Source organism: Diorhabda carinulata, chromosome 11 (genome assembly GCF_026250575.1).
Source record: "Diorhabda carinulata isolate Delta chromosome 11, icDioCari1.1, whole genome shotgun sequence".
Classification (NCBI taxonomy): domain Eukaryota; kingdom Metazoa; phylum Arthropoda; class Insecta; order Coleoptera; family Chrysomelidae; genus Diorhabda; species Diorhabda carinulata.
Genome location: NC_079470.1, coordinates 14,116,299 through 14,129,239, shown reverse-complemented (window position 1 = coordinate 14,129,239; position 12,941 = coordinate 14,116,299). Strand labels below are relative to the sequence as shown.

General features: G+C 30.6%; 2 protein-coding genes across 4 annotated transcripts in view; one reads left to right on the top strand and one right to left on the bottom strand.

Annotated features, from left to right (window-relative positions):
* Positions 1-455: 455 nt before the first annotated feature.
* Positions 456-12,941, bottom strand: part of LOC130899262 (reversion-inducing cysteine-rich protein with Kazal motifs) — a 39,605-nt gene continuing 27,119 nt past the window's right edge. Inside the window, exons 4-15 of one of the 3 annotated variants that reach the window (XM_057809053.1) lie at positions 12,524-12,560; positions 6,109-6,273; positions 5,858-6,052; positions 5,672-5,805; positions 4,686-4,941; positions 4,451-4,606; positions 3,975-4,391; positions 3,545-3,917; positions 3,343-3,491; positions 2,347-2,667; positions 2,050-2,284; positions 456-1,984 (exon numbers count right to left, since the gene is read on the bottom strand). In XM_057809053.1, coding sequence (XP_057665036.1) covers positions 1,747-1,984; positions 2,050-2,284; positions 2,347-2,667; positions 3,343-3,491; positions 3,545-3,917; positions 3,975-4,391; positions 4,451-4,606; positions 4,686-4,941; positions 5,672-5,805; positions 5,858-6,052; positions 6,109-6,273; positions 12,524-12,560 — 2,676 coding nt within the window. In that variant the 3' untranslated portion in view covers positions 456-1,746. Of the gene's footprint in view, positions 1,985-2,049; positions 2,285-2,346; positions 2,668-3,342; positions 3,492-3,544; positions 3,918-3,974; positions 4,392-4,450; positions 4,607-4,685; positions 4,942-5,671; positions 5,806-5,857; positions 6,053-6,108; positions 6,274-7,761; positions 7,992-12,523; positions 12,561-12,941 lie in introns of those variants that run through there. The other 2 variants (XM_057809056.1, XM_057809055.1) reach the window with 2 other exon arrangements.
* The window catches only part of LOC130899267 (calponin homology domain-containing protein DDB_G0272472-like), a 35,933-nt gene continuing 32,693 nt past the window's right edge, over positions 9,702-12,941 (top strand). Inside the window, exon 1 of the mRNA XM_057809070.1 lies at positions 9,702-10,122. The gene's annotated coding sequence lies outside the window, so the exon portion shown is untranslated. The remainder of the gene's footprint in view (positions 10,123-12,941) is intronic.

Sequence of the window (12,941 nt, the reverse complement as noted above, 5' to 3'; positions counted from 1 at the left end):
CGTTCCAAAAATCTTAAAACTAATTTTAGTACTGTTCCTGCAAATACTTTATTAGTTCTTAGACCATTTCTTATTCCTTGAAGTAGCTGTCTGTTACTAAATTGATGGTTGCTAGTAGAATAATCCCCTTCGATAATTGATTCTTGTTTTGTTCTGTCTGGAAAGACAGTTTTCCTTTCGAATAGGTCACCAATAGCTTTCACTCAACACAAAGGCTGTTGTACTGTTTGTATCCTCTTGTTCTCTATCTATAGTTTCCGCAATTTTTCTGGGACAGTCCCACTTTCCAGTTGTTGTTGTAGCCTTTGCTGTCTGCTCGTACAACTGATCTTGTCAAGGCTACAATTTTTGAAAATCACATCCAAACCTTATAGATCTTGAATCTGTTCCTCGCAGTAAATTATATAGTTCAGAGGGATGTTAGTTGGGTCTATTATTAAAATAAAACAAAAGTAAACAACGTTAATATTTTTTATTATATTTTACGGAAAATGTTTCGATAAAAAATTAAGATAAAAAACAACAAAATTAAATAAAATAGACGTTTATGTATGTAATGTACAATTGGGTAAAAACGCGATGAAATTATTTTTTTTAATATGATTGTAATTATTAAGAAATTTTTCTTTGGCAACATTAGAAATTTTTTAATTCATTCAGACACTTTTCGAGCAGGTAACATTTTAATAAACGAGTACAGGGTGCGACAGTCAATTCTGCATCTTTCTAAAACTGGCCGAGGTGAGTTTTCAAGGTTAACATCATATTCTTCACCAGGGCTACAACTTTGGGGTTTCCCACCTAAATTTAGAGAGGGAAATGTTGATGGAAAGTTTTTAGAGATCTTATATTTTATAATTTTTTGTTTTTAATGTCAAATTAAGCAAAATAAATGTCTAATAGTATAAAGAAAATAATTAATATAAATCACCGAGCGTTTACTGTGAAAACGTTTTATCAAACCGAGCTCAATTTGAAATTAGCAAGTTCTTAGTCTAACCAGATAAAGTTGTGGGTGAAGATTTTTGAAAACAGCGAACAAAATAAGTGTCAGATTGAAGTCTCTTTCCAAAAATTCAGATACTGATCAAAATCTTCATCAACTTCATCACCAACATTTCCATTAAACCAAGGTAATAATTTAGTGTGCCATGTCTTCATCAATATCAATTTATTTTATCGAAAACAGTCTGTTAATAAGATTTTCCAGAATTTTATTTATATCATGTATTGTGGGGATTCCTGAAAAATAAACGTGATGTGATTATAATAAATCAGAATCGACTGCCGTATCCTGTATCAAGTACTCGAAAACAAAACTTGGATAAATCAATCGATCGAAATTGAGTTATCGATTAAAAATATTAGAAAAAATTAAATAAATACAATAAATGATTGTAAAACAAAATAAGGATCGACATAACATCTATACCAATTCTTCTTTCCGCAAAGTAAATTTAATCATCTAAACTATTTTATACAGTAATGAGGTTCCATATTATTTATATATTTACAACTAAATTAATAATAGGTAGATAGACAATTCTTAATGAATAACGTATCACAGATAATTTTCTTAATATATGATAAATCTTTAAATCAAAATATGACTGCTTTGGCCTCAGTTTCTTGAGCATGATCACGATATATTTTTGGTAGGATCAGTCAGGTAATAAAAAAAATATACGGTCACCTATTTCACCGATAACAAACTATTAGTAAAAGTGACCAACGACGTTATTCTAATCAAATAATTGTAAATAATTTTTTGTTTACTGCATTAAATATAATAAGTAATAGTAACAATTTCAAATTTATAAAACGATTACTGGCAGATGCGTTTATTTGTGTATGTACTATACTAGCAACGGTCAAGGAACTGAGGCTTAATTCGCTAACTATTCTAGGACTTTGAATGGTGATAAGACTCGATATTTTTTCCGCTTCTCTTATACAAGCTTCTTGTTGAAGATCCGATGGATTCCTGTTAAAAAAAACAACGTTAAACATATAGAAAAATAGTTTTAAATATACTTTTTATTTTTTTACCTTTCCGTACTTTGTACTATAACGAATATATCCGATTCAACTGTTAGATATCCTTTCAAAGTACATTGTGCCACTTGTATTTGTCTTTCTAACGCTTGTAGTACCGATTGTAAATTCAAAGGTTTCGTTGTGACGTTATGTAAAGCAAATAAAGCTCTATCTATTTGTTTTTTTGAGTAAAGTAAACGAAGAGCACCTCCGCAAATAGGACAACAAGCACCAGGAGGTGTAACACCTATAAATTAAAAAAAAAAAATATTATTTTTTGATAAATGTTAGTTAAATCGAAATAATTACCGATACAGTTGGGATTCTGTAATTTAGGGCATTGTACTCCAGGACACTGTCTACTTTTAACATTTGTTATAAGTCCCATAGCTACGCAAGGTCCTTCGTAGTCTACCGCTACCATATCAGCTGACGCGGCACATTCAGATAGATACGTTTTACCATTAAAACCGCATACTTCAGATTTGTGTTTGCATTTTGTTAAACAAGGTCCCCTGTATGCTAATTTTGCGTTATGGTGAGCTAGTAGACATGAATTTTCGTATTCCTGATTATCTACGTCGCATACGGGGTCTTTTGGAAGGAGAGAACACGTTACCGAACCATTTACTGGAAAAAAAAGTAGGATTCATGAAAATCAATTTATTTATAGGAAAATTAACTTCCTGTATATATTATGACGTATTTCCATCTTACGGAAAATAGACAAACTAATATTATTTATTGCAGCTACCTATTTTACAGACATTTTGAATCGTAATTCATCCGTTTAGACAGAGAGGGCGCAGCATTATATCTAACTAAATTTGTGATTAAATTATTAATTGTTGATTATTAAATGAAATAATGATTGTGAATTGGAATTGATACTATTCATAACATAAATATAAAAAGAGTGAAAGATGTTTCATCTTTTGTATAAGCGATAAAAAAATCTACTGCAATAACAACTAAACTTATATCATTGAAATACTTCAATATCAGAGATTTTCTAGATTTATTTCGTACTATAATTCATAGCTTTTGATATAATAATGTGATAGAATAGCACGTAGTTTAAATTCTATTTATGGTAATAAAATTGTAATACGTTTACAGCGCCATCTTCCGGACAATAGCTAAATCTGTACCTAACTCCGTTTTTACAGGTATGTTTTATTCCTTTCTTAATATATCCGACGGAAGATGTCACTACGAGATCGGTTTTAAAATATTTGAAATATAATATTTCAATATACGGTGATAGTTGAAAAAATAAATAATAGAAGAAATATTAATACTTACTACATTCGTATTGTTTGCAAGGTTTTTGCATAAGTGTCAAACAAACTTGTGGATTCGGAACACACTTTTGACCAACAGGACACGTATTCATCTTGCAAGGATTCTGACAAGGATAATGTTCAATATCCGCATCGTTCAAATCGGCGCACCTTAATAATAAAACCACGAATTCATTTGAATAAAATTCATTGAAATAACTTACTTAGCTAAACATGTCGAAGCATAAGTAACTCCATTTCTTCCACATACAGGTACGTAATGGGGAGGACAGTTACAAGGTAACGTAGTGTAAGCTGTATTCCTACCGCTTAAACTAGTACTTTCGCATTGTTTTATACTGCAAATAGTTTCCCCCGCATAACAACTGCATTTATTACAATCCTGGTTGAAAACAGCTCCGTGAAGCTCCTGAGTATTACCCAGAAGACAGGAAGTTAATGGCACGCAGATTAACCGTTTGCATTCTTCTATTTTATTTTTGGTACATTTACAAATATTCACGCAACCTTCCGGATGATTTGGTATAGGTACTCGAACGTAAGTACCGTCGGGTACCATGTAAGGTGAAACTTCGCCTGAATATAAATATATAAATAAAAAAATATATATACATATAGTATGTGTTAAATTACCTAATTTACATCCTGGAGTACATATGTAAGGTTTACAATTATGTCCATTCATACAATCCCTATTTATCATACAAACTTCATGTGATTCACAAGGATTTCCTTTACAAGGACTAAAAACTTGTCCGGTGATTTTCGAGGATTTGTATGAAGAAGGATTCAGATACGTTTGTAATCTTACACAGGAATCGTCAGGATCTTCGGGAGATAAAATTTCGCAAATAGATTCAGGTGAATGTGCGGGAGATACTCTAGTCCAATCCACGCATTGATACAGAATGTCCAAACAAACATCTCTGCAAATTTGGTTAGCGTGTGATGTCCTCGAACACGGTTTTATCTGTAGAGTACAAGCGACGGCTTTCCAAATATTCGGAGAACATTTCGATGTCGATTTAAGAGGAAGCGTCAAATCTGGCGCTAAAAAAAAGAAAAATACATTACGAACAAAATATTGATTCGTATTTCGATTTTTTTACCGAGAGAAATATTATTTTGTTGTTGCCATAAAGCGACGTCGTTCCTCGCGGCTTCGTCGGCTTGCGAAGTACAAGCACGAAACAATTCCGTTGGTTTATTATTAAAATTAGTACAAAAACTTAGTCCATCGCATCCCAATTCACAAGGTTCGTCAACTAAAAATCAACAACTTGTATATATTTCTTTTATATTATTATTATTATTATTATTATTATTATTATTATCGATACACACCTTCATCTATACAAGATCTCAAACTTTCTTCGGCTACTTGACTGAGGCATTTATTTCTAAATTCATCCCAAGACGTCGACCAAAATTTCGTGAAAGTCTTCGAACACAATCTAGCGCAGTGAGAAGAGGCGGCCCGTTGACAACAATGCCATTTGGCGCTGTCTATTCCGACTCTATCAATTCTGGATATCTTTTCAGAATTCGAGGACGATTCAGATCCGATTTCTGGTTTCAAAAAACATTGCCAGAAGTATTCCTAGATAATAATTTCAATGTTCAACAAAATGTTCACAATAATTCGTATGCATCGAAGATTTCGTTTGGTTTGTACTACATATTTGGATTAATAAGAAACGTCATTCGAAAAGAAGTAAACACACCTTTTATTATATTTACAGTTTACTTGTAAACTTACGTTTGTAGTTGCGCTATTGGCCGATAGGTGGCGTACGCTTTCAGTTTATTAATAATTTTAAGTTTCGTTCTGGAATTTTGTTAGGTTAGAGTAGAGTATAGAAAAAACAGAGATTCGACAATGTGGTTGTAAGTTGTGCAATTAGATAATTTCGAAAACGAAATGTGTTTTATTGTGTCTTAAATACTTTAAAAGGCTGTTACATTCAGCAGATATTATCTGGTAATAGTGTACCGGAACCTCTAGGTACCTTTAGATAATTGGTTTCACCCCTAAGTCTTGATAAAATGAACAAGAAACGACATGGATAATTCAAATTGTGCCCAATAAAGGACTAGATATTAAAGGGTAGGAATACAGTGTTTTTAAAAACAAAATAAACCTTTTTTTCATTGGTTAAGCGAACTTGATTGTTCATGAATTGATTTCTAGTACAGCTCTTAACAAGATGATGTATTTCATTTTGGAAAAAGCTTGATCCTTCGTTATTTAGTGATATAAATAATAAAAACCAAAAACGAAGTATTTTGATAAGATGCTACAATTTTCAGAGGTACATTTCGAAGGTTACCTGAGGGTTTGGTAAACCGCAACCGCCAACTTGAAGACCATCAATAATTTCTTGAATGGTTGTCATTGTAGTCAATACTTTTTTGCAAGAATCTCTACATTTCATAATATTCGATTTATCGCAACAATGCAGATCTGAAATAATGGTTTGTTATAAAAAGAAGACAACTGTAGTTAAATTACGTACGTCTATGAGTGCTTTTAACAGGTGTCACTTTAATAAGATTCTTAATGCAATCGGTAACGCGAGGATTGTCATTTTCGCAATATTCTTTCACTTTTTGTCTTTGTAATTTACTAGGTGATAATTCTCTATGGAATAAATCAACGCAAGCTGATTTGCAGTCTTCGTTTCTTGCATTATTGCAACAATCCGAACCAGCTGAAACCAAAAGATAATCTTAATTTAACATTTGATATAATGAAATGGATATTTACCTTCTTGGCGTTCGAGACAGCTGAAGAAAGCGATTTCGTCGCTATGCCTACAGCCTTTGGTAAGATCGAAACTAGAAGTAGCTGTAATACAAGCTCGTCTACAGCTATCGCTGTGAGGTAACGGACAACATTTTCTACCCGACCACGAATCACCTCTCGACATATCTACAAAGAAATAAGTAAACTGATAATGATTAAATATTTTTTTAATACCCCCGTCGACGCCAATGATCCCAATTGACATTGTTTAGTGGGAAGATGTGCGATACGAGGCTACTTGATTTTGCACCGTGCTGGGATGTCCACGATATACTTAGATTTATGGGCTGGTTAGTCGCCACGGCTGGCCCTCAAGTTCGTGGTCGTGGTTAGTGGGAATATACAAGGTGGATATCGATAAATTTCATACATTTTTATATTAAATAACTTAATATTATATATTAATCTCGATTAAAAAACAATTTGAGAACAAGATATATGACAGATGACGTAATTTTGAACGGTAGATTCAAAAATGTACTAAAAAAATATTTGATATGTTAGAGGAGAATGCAGAAATGATATAGCTCGAAAATCACATACGTGTAATGTAACAAAAAACCACAACGTTCGAATAATAGAATAAATTGAATCACTTAAGAAGTACATAGCTCAAAATCAACAAAAATATATAAAAGATATTATTAATTATACACGATACGAAAACAAAAAAAAATATATTTATTTTTCAACGTAATCTCTTTTCACTTTTTCCATATATGTTTCGGCAAAATCATGGTAAATGTTTTTCTTAGAGACAAGGGCACATTTTTCGAAACATCCTGTATATATAGGGTAAAACTCGTGCAGAATAGTACCACGATTCCACTAGCAACTCATAACTTATGTTTTGTCACTTTCTTTTTGTAGTAGACGTTTTCAGAATAAAACATATTCAAAAATGTAAATTTTTGATAATAGGCTTGTTTCCACTAAACATAAATCGGATGGCTTTGAGTTTCTAACGATTAACCATGATAATTGGTAAATAAAAAAACAACTTTTCTACGAAAATCATAAAAAATTAATAATAGTTTTGGAAAATAAAATCGAGAAAATGAGGCGTTCAATCACGTGACATTAAACACCAATCAGAAAAGCGTGACGTCACACCTCGCGAAACGCTATGTTGTAGCTGTCATTTTCGTATAACATGACCAAGTTATTTCGAGTTTTCAATAATTATTGTTAAATTAATAAAGTTCATTTCTAGTTTAATCTTGAAAGACAGTTATAATTTGCCATGGAATCAAGATTTAATAAAGCAAACTACAGTAATTTACCCAAAATTAACGCCGTTAGCTCGACAAATTTTTTACAATTAACAACTATTTCTGTTCATCGAAAATCCGCAGAGTTAAAACTTATATATAAGTATTATATGAAGAATGAACAAATTCTTATTTCATTAGCAGTTACGCAGTCAGAGAGTCGAATTTACCCACTGTATAATAAAAATACTGATTTTGAGGTTAACGAATACAAAGTTTCAATAACTTTAATTTAATTAAGTCGTAACATTTTATATGTGGTATATTATGGTAGATTTTGCAAAATTCATAACTCTTACTATACGTTTATAAATAAATACATCAAGTTTTGTTAGGTACTTACATCAAAATGATCTTCACAGAAATAATTTGTGGAATTAGTTGATAAAGTAACAGCATTTTACTTCCTTGCCCGTTTTAACCACTTTCTTCGTATTTCTTTATTGTTTGGAACGTGTATGAATAATTTGTCTGGCGTTTTTATCGTTGTATTTCCACATTAGGGCACTATACAGTATTTATAATACGAGGAGTTTATTATTTATTAAAAAACACGATTTACTGTCATAAACAAACACAGCTGTTTCTCGAATTATGACATAATTAAAGACGCCATGACAGTCTTGGCCTTTTTCGGCGGTCAATTTAAAATTTATTTCTAAAAACTAATAATATATTTTCGGTGTGAAATAGATGCTAAGCTATAGTTTTAAACTAATTTCCAAATTTTGTCAACTAGCCTATTGAAGTTTATTTTGAGTTACAGATTTGAACGAAATTAAATTATAGTTTTTGTTCGAAACAATCATTTTATTAAATGAATCATCAATCAAATGGATAAATTTTGTAGTAATCATTTTTGGGTGTTAATTAAGTTGGAAAGAAAAAGTATAAACAACATTTGATGGTCCTGAATTCACGATGGGATTTTCGCTTCTCACTTTTTACTTTTTGTATCATTAAGCGAGTGTAAATTAAACCAAACTGGTTGAGGATAAGTACGAGACTACACAAGTCCGTCGGGAGTGTTTGGTAAATAGGATCCAAAATAAACTGAAAAATTATATTTATATTATATTATATATATAAAAGTAAAAATAAATTATTTGGAATTGAATAAGAAGAAAATTTAGAAATGAAACTATAACAAACAAATTGACCGAGAAACAGGTGGGATTTTGGTTGATTATCCTAAAATACTCAAAATGATATTAGCTCACAAACAAATAGTATGACAGCTGTCAAATTTAAACAAGTGTCTTTCGAACGTACCGGCTAACTGAAAATCATTTGGATTTAATACTAGTAGCGCCATCTATATACACAGTATCGAAATATTAAAAATAAAAAGATTAAATTTAGAGTTTTTAGATTTAGAAATATCTAGAAATAATAAAAACAAATTTGATTTGCGAATAAGACGTTTAATTTTTGTGTTGACATCAATAATTTGTTTGTACTTGAATTATATTCTAAATGGAAACAAGATATGTGTAGAAAATATCTATTATAACCTTAAAAAGATATGTAAGTTTGCGGGTATGAAAAAATTCCTGTTAAACATCATCAAATTCATTTCCATTCATGTAATTGTCGTTAGAAATATCGTCTAACGATCATGATATTGGTTTTTCGATGTTTTTATTCCATTTTCACTATGTTTTCTTCTTGTTTAGTCTTGGAACTAGTTCAAAAATCACTACTAAGCTTTCGTATATCGTATAATGTTGTTTGTCCAATACCAATCGAGCTCTACGTCTTGGAAACTATTTAAGTCCATAGCAATGTAATTTCTCTCCACTTCTTTTGATCCCTTGCATTCTCTCTCCAGCTCTGGATGTTTTTATCTGGGTTGAAGTTCAAGGAAATCAACTTACTCTTGAATATAGAGCGTTTAAAAAATAATTCTCGTCCTATTTCTGCGGTGTTTTTAAACAAAAGAGTTTCTTAATTGATTAAGTATCGAAACGAAAACAATCAAATGCAAAAAGTTCTTCGTTTGACTGTTTATTACGTTGGACATTTTAACAAATCCAATGAAAATACGAACATCTTGCAATTACATTTCTTTGGGTACAAAAAGTAGGAATTTTAATAAAAAAACATAATTACGTATGGTAATAGTAACTTGTTATCGGCATATATTATTCAAATAATGTGAATAAGTATTCGCAATATATTTTTTAATAGTGATAATTCATTCTATCTACATAGTTGCACTTTAAATGTTTTTTAGTTGAATACCAATCAGGCAACACCCATTTCAATTGGATACTTTAATAGGCTAGTTAACGATTAGTTTAAAACTATAGCTTAGCATCTATTTCATCCCAAAAATATATTATTTTAAGAAAAAATAGGTTTTATACGTTAGTATTTTGAGTTTTTAGAAATAAATTTTGAATTGACCGCGAAAAAGGACAAGACTGTCATGGCGTCTTTAATTATGTCACAATTCGAGAAACAGCTGTGTTTGTTTATGACAGTCAATCGTGTTTTTTAATAAATAATAAACTCCTCGTATTATAAATACTGTATAGTGCCCTAATGTGAAAATACAACGATAAAAACGCCAGACAAATTATTCATACACGTTCCAAACAATAAAGAAATACGAAGAAAGTGGTTAAAACGGGCAAGGAGGTAAAATGCTGTTACTTTATCAACTAATACCACAAATTATTTCTGTGAAGATCATTTTAATGTAAGTACCAAACAAAACTTGATGTATCTATTTATAAACGTATAGTAAAAGTTATGATTTTGCAAAATCTACCATAATATACCACATATAAAATGTTACGACTTAAAGTTATTGATTTTGTATTGGCTAACCTCAAAATCAGTATTTTTACTATACAGTGGGTAAATTCGACTCTCTGACTGCGTAACTGCTAATGAAATAAGAATTTGTTCATTCTTCATATAATACTTATATATAAGTTTTAACTCTGCGGATTTTCGATGAACAGAAATAGTTGTTAATTGTAAAAAATTTGTCGAGCTAACGGCGTTAATTTTGGGTAAATTACTGTAGTTTGCTTTATTAAATCTTGATTCCATGGCAAATTATAACTGTCTTTCAAGATTAAACTAGAAATGAACTTTATTAATTTAACAATAATTATTGAAAACTCGAAATAACTTGGTCATGTTATACGAAAATGACAGCTACAACAGGTGTGACGTCACACTTTTCCGATTCGTGTTTAATGTCACGTGATTAAACACCTAATTTTCTCGATTTAATTTTCCAAAAATATTATTAATCTTTTATTATTTTTGTAGAAAAGATTTGTTTTTTTATTTACTAATTATCACAGTTAATCATTAGAAACGCCAACCGATTTATTCTTAGTGGAAACAAACCTATTATAAACTCGGTATAAGATAAGATTTTTCGACATTCGAATTCGTGATACTTTTCATTATTTTAAAATTCCGTTTCCGTGTTAGGCACGTGGGTAGTTTTATAATACAAAAATGACAACCGTACAACTAACAATAAACGATTTCGTATAGAAATCGTAAACTTCGGTTTACCATAACAGATGACTGGTCATAAATTTTGAAGTGAATTCAGATACGGCTTCACGAATCAGTTAACCTCAATTAAACTAACCTGGATAGTTTGTAAAAGGCTGTTATTCGAACCAGAGGATTTCAAAAACTGTCTCCCAATGGACTTGAACATCTACCATAAATTACTTCTGAGATAAAACATAAATATAAACGTTATCAATTTCATAAAGATTTCTCGCAACTGCGCAGAATTGTTTTCACGCCGATTGTCTGCGCAGGTACATGCGCAGAAATACCAGTACAAAAAAATCTGTAACGTGTATAGATAACGCATGCAGTCATTTTATTTTGACAGGCCATTTTGTTTTTGTTTCGTTTCTTTAAGTTAAGTTCAGAAAACAACGTGTTGAAGTGGATTTATTTTAACATTGTAAAAGACTTTAAAAAATGTGAATAACTGAAACTGTTTTTTCTAGTAATAAACACTGTTTTAAGTCGGAAAATTATTTTTAATTTTTCGAGAATACTGTCACAACTCGACCGTTTTCTAACTACTTCTGTAAACCGAAAACTTAACCTTAAAAATTAGTTTCCATAAACATAAACAGTTTTTTGTTTACGATTTATTTGAAATCAAACATTTTGAAATTGATTTTTTTTTATTTCTTTCTATAAAAGTTGTTCGTTGAAAATAACGGAGGTTTCGTATGTCTTTATTAATTACGTGTAACTCTTTTATTATTTAGTTAGGTTAGGTTGTGGAAAAGTTGATGTTTTAAATTTAAATTGAGTGAAATGATACTTATTTGATGACTGAAATGAGTTCGGTCCTGTTTAGATCTTCATCGTCGGTATCAATTGTTTCTAATTCCGGAATATGACAATTGTTAAACGTATTAAGGCGTGACAAAGTATTCCATTTGTTATTATAATTTTCTATATACGTCTCGAAAGTTCTATTAGAGCCAAACAACTTCAAACACCTTCCTCGTATTGAAAAAAACAAACTTTTAGATATACATATTTATCACTATATTTTGTTTTTTATTATAACTCACGTATCTTTTTTGAATTTTTATTCTTTATATTTTAGCAGTTAGCAAATTCAGTAGATTTCTAAAACCTTTCTGTATTTTCATTTAATGGAAAACATATTAATTTGTCCCCTATTCAATAAATATAACCTCACTAACTAGAAGTAACTGGGGTGAATAATTTATTAAGTAGACAGACATTGTTAATAACAGATAATTTGCGAGTTATTATTTAGTTTCCCAGAGGAACGAAGGCTTGCGATTTCATCATAAATTTTCCACAAATATAGCAGAATTTGTCGAAAGAAGTTTGGCAACTGCGGCGTGTTTGACTAGACATTATCGTTTTTATAATCATTTTTTGTATTATGCATAGAAAACTGTGAAACTCAACAGAATACTAACGAAGCTGTATTAAAGAAAACCCTTGGATTAACCAGTTTTTCTTTATGTATTCAAAGCTATTTGACATTTTATTAATTTGAATATAACTTAATTTTTAATCAGTTTATTTAACGAAAATTTCGAACATTGAAAAGTTTTACTTACCTTTGAAAGTGGCATTCAAACACTCCCAAAACGAATTCTGCAAAAAGAAGGATAAAAACAAACAAATTTAGTATCCAATTAACAGTATTGATAGTATCTATTTGAAAATTTATAGTACATTCTGTACATAGAATGTACCTACGCATCTTCAACATATCACGAAAGTCCAGTGGCTTTCCAATAAACATTAACAATTACAATAATTAATTTTATCAATACTGTGATTTATATAATACAAAAATTATGGAGGGTAGAGGTAAATTATAATTTCACCAGAATGGCGCTCCTGTCGGACGACATGTCATATGATCGTTCAGTTCAGTCTTCCGTCCGTCTTATTTGTAAGTGTTAAAAAATTTTAATTGACTAGAATCGTTAATTAAATATTGGTATACAAAATCTAAACTATTCACGTAGT